This window comes from Ixodes scapularis, unplaced genomic scaffold, assembly GCF_016920785.2.
Source record: "Ixodes scapularis isolate PalLabHiFi unplaced genomic scaffold, ASM1692078v2 PGA_scaffold10__122_contigs__length_95168666, whole genome shotgun sequence".
NCBI classification, from domain to species: domain Eukaryota; kingdom Metazoa; phylum Arthropoda; class Arachnida; order Ixodida; family Ixodidae; genus Ixodes; species Ixodes scapularis.
The window spans coordinates 65,694,139-65,700,308 of NW_024609836.1; the positions used below are offsets into that span (position 1 = coordinate 65,694,139).

Below are 6,170 nucleotides of genomic sequence, written 5' to 3' on the forward strand. Positions count from 1 at the left end.
CGAGGTAGGAGCTGCTCGTTCTGCGCTACCATGCAGTGCTCTACAGTGTTTGGAGCTCTCGGTGTCATTCGTGCTTGCACCGAAGCCTTTGTGACCCCTTCGGACGCGGAAGTCGTACTTCGCAAAGGTTTTGACGGGCCGCCCTCACCGAGCAGCTCCGCTATATTCCGCTTACTTATGATCGCAATCAAAAGCTTGCGTTTGTTCTCGGGGAAAAAATTGCGGGACCGCTCTCCGCGCCGCCGACGAGGTTGGCCGCCGCCATGTTCTCAGCTGTTCACTCGCTTCCGCAGCGAGCGCCTTCCGATAATCCTCCCCGTTCCAAAATGTGATGCGCTTTGCGCATTATGCCGTTTACATGACCGCATATTGAATGCGGCAACTGGATTCAATGCCACTTAGTCACATTCGTTTAAACGTGGCTTATGTTCTTTTTCGACAAGTATGGTGTATGTAACAATAGCGGTGGTGAACGATGGACGTTTTTGTTGGAAGATGCGGTCGTCTTTCTGCATGTGTGATTTGGTTATACCGGTGGTCCTGTGGTATAAGCGTTTGTTGGAAAGATGTCGGTCGCCTACGTCATCGGACGCAAAATCATACCAGCCACACCGAATCATATCGGCAAGCAAAGTGGCTGCCAGTATTGACAGACCCGGAGCCATAGCGGTGCCGGTATCTCCAGTTATGCAGAACGCTAAACCAAACTAGCTGCACACAAAGAAATAATGGTGGTGTCATACCAGAACTGTACAAGCAGCAGGTTTGTTTCTTGTACGTTTTTCCAATAGGGTATATATATATATATATATATATATATATATATATATATATATATATATACACATATATATATATATGTAGGGGATTTCATATCAAATCGTGGTGGCAAGAGGGTCGAGTTTTTAATTGTGCCGAATCAAATATATGTTAAGGCATCGTCTCTAAAAACTCAGTCGCCACAAACCGCAAGTTCGTCGGGTGGAACAGTTTTCTGTACCTCCCGACCAACTGATGCTCGGCAGTGTGCCTGGCAGGTTTAGCTACCTTCAATTGCACCTCGCAGAGCAGGAGAAGTGGGACATTACAGTTGTTATTAAGAACACTAAATGCTTTACTGAAAAGACGAAAAGTTCTGTCAAGCTCAACGAAAAAGTTTGTTCGCCTCAATTTCGCAATTTGAAAAAAGAAAAAAAAAGATGGACGAAGCTCCGGGATTTTTGACAGTTCCATGTGTCAGGTGAACTCCTCTTGTCAGGAAAACACTAGAGGTCATCAACCCTTTAGACGTCATAGACTCCGGGTTTCAAAACGTCACTAAGTTGAAATTAACTTCTATGTTTGTAGAGTGTGTGTTTGGGGTGGGGGGGGGGGGGGGGAGGGAGGGGCGGGCAAATATTTTTTTAAGCCTATTGAAGCTTTAAACCTTAAACATTCTATATTCGTTTTATTTTTATTTTAGAAATGCGGTTATTTATTTTTATTGCGGATTTTATTTGCGCAAAATAAAACGCTACGTAGGAGATATGCAAACATCTACCCATTTGGTTTCTGTAGAAAAGAGCAAGTCTTTAGGAAATCAAACATAACCGAGCAACCAAAGATGAACGCAGTCCTTGCTGTCGTGTGCGTAGTTGCCGTCTACGTACTTATATCCACGGAGGCTGGTAAGAAACCCTCTTTTGATGAGTATATTTAAATGACCGCGCAATACTATTACCTTCGAGTGCTGCGATTTTTTTTCCACGTGGTTGTTTTATGACGAACACAGCTCCTGCCTCTGCGGCTTAATTGTTTCTCAGACATGCGCAGTTCTTTGGTCTCATGTCTCGTTCTTGCATACACTTTAATCGCACTTATTGGAATTCCATTATGATAAAATATGCAACCGTAAGTAAAAATGTCCAATAAGCATAAAGTGCACCAGATTTGCTTAGGTGCAAATGAAGTCTTCGCGGGATCTTCTGCCAAATACATACTGGACATGTGGCGGTTTTCTAAAATAACAATCTATTAACCGATTCAGATATATTCAAAATCTAAAAAAACAACGCTCGCACGAAAATTCCCTCAAGCTTATAATCAACAAGCAACATTTTATACTGTAATTATTTGTGATAATTGCAAGTCCACGCTGCTCCCATCGAACAAATGCAAGCCAAAACATTTGCGGTAAGTGCTTGCTATATAACTTTAATTTTCCTATGAGAATCAACATCAAATATTGTTTAGGCACAGCCATTCTTCATATGTTTTGTTTCCTCTTTGCATGTTCATAATGATCCTCTGCACTTGGCAAATGCTTCTTTTTATGTTTAACATTTAGAACACATCTTAAGATGCTTAATAAAGCAGAGTGCTGATGTTTACACTTTTATTTATGAAAATAATTTGTCAGAATCAAAGAAAATATCTTTGACGTTAGCACATGTAGATTATTACAATATTAAAAAGCCCGGAATATAACTTGGCTTGTGATGAAGTGCCAGATAGGCATTTTATCAAATTAGGAGCATTGTGAGCATAGTCAAGGACACCCTTGCTAGCCGCCTTTAGCACACACTTTCGCGTCACGATTGCTGCTTTACAAGATTGATTTATTAAACGTTCATTGTATAAATATTAAAATAATATATCTCGAGATGAAATTTCATCACTAACCCAAGTTTATGTTCAAAACAAAGTAGTTACAAAACTACACTGATATATAGGGCAGACGTTTTAAGCAGGAGTTATCTATATGAGGAGATTGAGCGCTCACGAATGACTACCATACCTGTGGCAGTTCGTTAATATGCTGATTGTGGTATTAGTCAAGTGTGTATTTACTGTGTCGTTTCATGGTAATTCAGTTCCTTTTGTGAACATTCGGAATAACTTAGGACGTTATTGCTTTTATTGAAAGCCTAACGAAATTTTCCTATTCGTTCGACTACAGCAATGTCATGCTTGTAATTTGTATTACGTTTCAGATGGCACAGCCTATAATCGCCCCGCAGTTTGCACTCGACCCCCCCAAAAGCCCTCCAGAGTGATTAACTATGGCTATGAAGTATACTATTTTGACACAAACGAACAAATATGCAAATGTTTCTGGAGCCTAACGGGCAGTCAAGATTTAGGAGGAAATGCATTTCACAGTCATAAGGCTTGTAAGAATCTATGCGGAGGTACAGTATGCGCATTACTGCAACACGTTATTTTTTATATACGCTCTGTGGCACTGTATTATTTAGAATCATCAAGTATCCTTTGCTTACGCTTTTGTTAACACCCTAATTTGTTTAATACTTTCAAGCTGATATAATGAAACATTTCCAAGAAGAAGACATACCAGTAGTTTTTACTCTCATTATGAAATTCCCCTTACAGCTTCCTTGAAGTCATGTATACAGGGGTGTTGTAAAAAAACGCTCGCAGAATAATCCTCCAAATAAACCGCTCTATATATGGAAAAGTAGCTCCGCTGCTTTTTAAACAAATATCCTCTGGACGCACCAAACCATTGGCATTGTGTGTATAGGTTATAGATCCTTTATCTTTATGAAAGATATTCCGTTTGCATATTCTTCGGTTCGGAATTAGCATGAGTCTGGATTTCCTGAATACTCAAACATTTCTCGTCATTCGCCAAAATTTCAGTTTTTCTAAATTAAAAGAAGTTGACCGGGTCAAATTTGGCGGATTAGACGGCCGCCTGTAAACACTAAAGCCTTCCTCTAGGCTAGAAATTTTGACTTACTGGCCACGGTACTTGACCCGTAACGTTGGGATTGCTGAGGACTCTCAGCTACAACTCCCTATTTACTTTATTTTGCCACTCACAAGCCTGTGTTTCCGATGCGTTGTTACAGTGTGAACTTTACCAGAAAAGTTTTATACTTCCATTTTATAATCAACCAAAGTAGATTTTCATTGTATTTACCAAATTCTGATGCCAGACCTTGTATATTTTATCTCAATTTGGAGAAAAATAATTATTTCTGTTGGTTGAGATCAAAATTGACCACCGCGTTGTTGGGTATCGTATAATTGAAACAAGTCCTGCCGTTTTTACAACCAAAGATTAAACGGCGAGACGACTTGCTCCAGAAACACTTATGGTTTACAAACTTTGGTTAAAATACACAATAGTGAAGCCATTTAATCTGCTAACGGTATTCCCTAATGAGGTATAACTATGATGGTGTTAAAGCTGGAATATATAGGGATCTTGTGTGAATCAAGTTTGTGACGCTGCAGATATACATCCCTACCCGCAATATGCACTAGAATAATGGAAGCCTAATAGCGCTTATAAATAAAGTTGCGGCTTTAAAATGTCAATTATCGAACTCTCTTCTCTGCTTAGTGATGATAGATAGTTCTCAAGTGTACAGTTCTGTGCATTGCTAAGAAGTGCACATAGGATGAGAAAAGTAAAGTCACCAACCACGAGTAAGCGCCTGTTTCTGATAGATCCTTGTAATTATTTTTTTTTCCTTCGTCTTCGTTTCGAGTTCTTAATAAAGAATTTGTACCAGACGGACAAACTTTCTGCATCTTTTAAGATTACCGAGGTTCATGTTTGTTATGATATATGCCTTACTTTCTATTTTATAGGTGCTTACTTCAGGGTTTGCCCAAAACGTCGAGGAGGAAAATAACGAAAACATATTGTCGGCGTTCCCGCAAAAGCTGCACATTTTCTAAGCAAATAAATGAATACACTCATGTTGTGAGCTTATTTCATAAGGCGCTCGGCTGCTCCATCAAAGTAAATATTTTCAACGTATTAATTGAATTTTTAGCTACCAGTCTGTCATGGATATTGTCTTAATTGCTCCCACCCAAGGCCCTGAGACAGTCCTGCGTTTGAGCTTGACTTCACAGCAAAACAAACCGATAAAAAAGACCAGATATGTGAAGTGAAGGTGCCGACGCCCACCAGTGTTGCGGAGTTGTCACTCCGGAATCGGAATAATTCCAGAATCATTCCGCACTTTCGCGACCGAGGAATGGAATGGCGGCAGGGCTTAGGAAACCGAATAGAAATAAAAATAGATTCGTTTTCCTCGGAAAATGAAAGAAAATTGAATTGGCGCGATTTTTATGCAAGCTGTGTTGATCTTTATTTACAGCCAACGAAATAATGGCGCAGTTGGTTAGGGCATGGTAAGTGGCTGTTGTGAAAGCATCGTTGCACTGGAGGTGCCTGATGGCTTGACTGTTCTTCTGGTGTATGCTCTGTCAAGGATGAAAATGGCGCGCCCTCCAAGAAGCAACCAAAACTGATCAGTTGTAGGACAATATGTCTTTCCTGGCGCAGAAAGACGCTACAAAGCGGCTGTTGTAATTATGCTCGATTAGCATATAGCTGGTACTCTGGGATCGAATCAAACCTAACCGAAAACCCGAGCGAAGCCATTATTTTCAACTGATCCGGAACAACACTGTCAGTTTGTTTTAATCGTCTTATGATGTGGCTTTGCTCATTGATGACCACCGTAGAGATTGGTCTCTATATACGCGTAGGGACTTTTGGTATTCTAGAGCACTTAGTGGAGACGTAGGGATGGCGTGTCTAAGTTCCATGGCGGTCTAGGGACTTTTCGTTAGTACGAGTGTGTGCGTTTTTGCCGTCGCGTTTACTACCGGTAAAGATTTTAAAAGTTCTGTGTCTTTGCACGATACTGATTTTGCATTTGAGGGCTATCCGATAAGTTAAGCGACTGATGTTTATATATTCTAGCATCACAAGATGCCTTCCCCTCTCCCAGACAAGTTCCCAACTAAAAATGACGCCGACACATTTTTGCACTAGAGTAAATTAGCGCCTTTTTTAGAGGATCTAAAAGTGAATTCCTGAACTACAGATTGTTTTTTAGGAAACTTTAAAGAAAACAAAATGTTACATTTCAACACATCCAACTCCCTAAATATGTTAGTTAATGTGTGTTTTTCACTTTAGGTCAAATTAGCTGAATATGTAAAGCAATCGTTTACATTTATATATATTGAACATTAAAATGATTCACGTTTATTAAACTCGTGTTTATCGATAAGTTACGCCTATGATAATCATTACTTTGAATGTTTCTTGTAAATATATACCGAAGGTCTATCTACAATTGCCTGGCCTTTAACTGGCAATCAAGATAAAAAAAGTGTATAAAAGGCGTCACCCCAGT

The 6,170-nt window shown here is 39.9% G+C and overlaps 1 protein-coding gene across 1 annotated transcript; it reads left to right on the forward strand.

Moving 5' to 3' along the window:
• Positions 1 to 1,603: 1,603 nt before the first annotated feature.
• Positions 1,604 to 4,646, forward strand: LOC120839539. Its single transcript, XM_040209840.1, has 3 exons — positions 1,604 to 1,667; positions 2,973 to 3,170; positions 4,603 to 4,646. The coding sequence occupies exons 1-3, from the start codon at positions 1,604 to 1,606 to the stop codon at positions 4,644 to 4,646; spliced, it is 306 nt and encodes a 101-aa protein (XP_040065774.1).
• The last annotated feature ends 1,524 nt before the right edge of the window (positions 4,647 to 6,170 follow it).

What these genes read in the sequence shown, in the direction of transcription:
- LOC120839539 (XM_040209840.1), top strand. Translation starts at nt 1,604, where the DNA reads ATGAACGCAGTCCTTGCTGTCGTGTGCGTAGTTGCCGTCTACGTACTT. An exon ending in ACTTATATCCACGGAGGCTG is followed by an intron (nt 1,668 to 2,972) that starts GTAAGAAACCCT and finishes ATTACGTTTCAG; the next exon opens with ATGGCACAGCCTATAATCGC. An exon ending in TTGTAAGAATCTATGCGGAG is followed by an intron (nt 3,171 to 4,602) that starts GTACAGTATGCG and finishes TCTATTTTATAG; the next exon opens with GTGCTTACTTCAGGGTTTGC.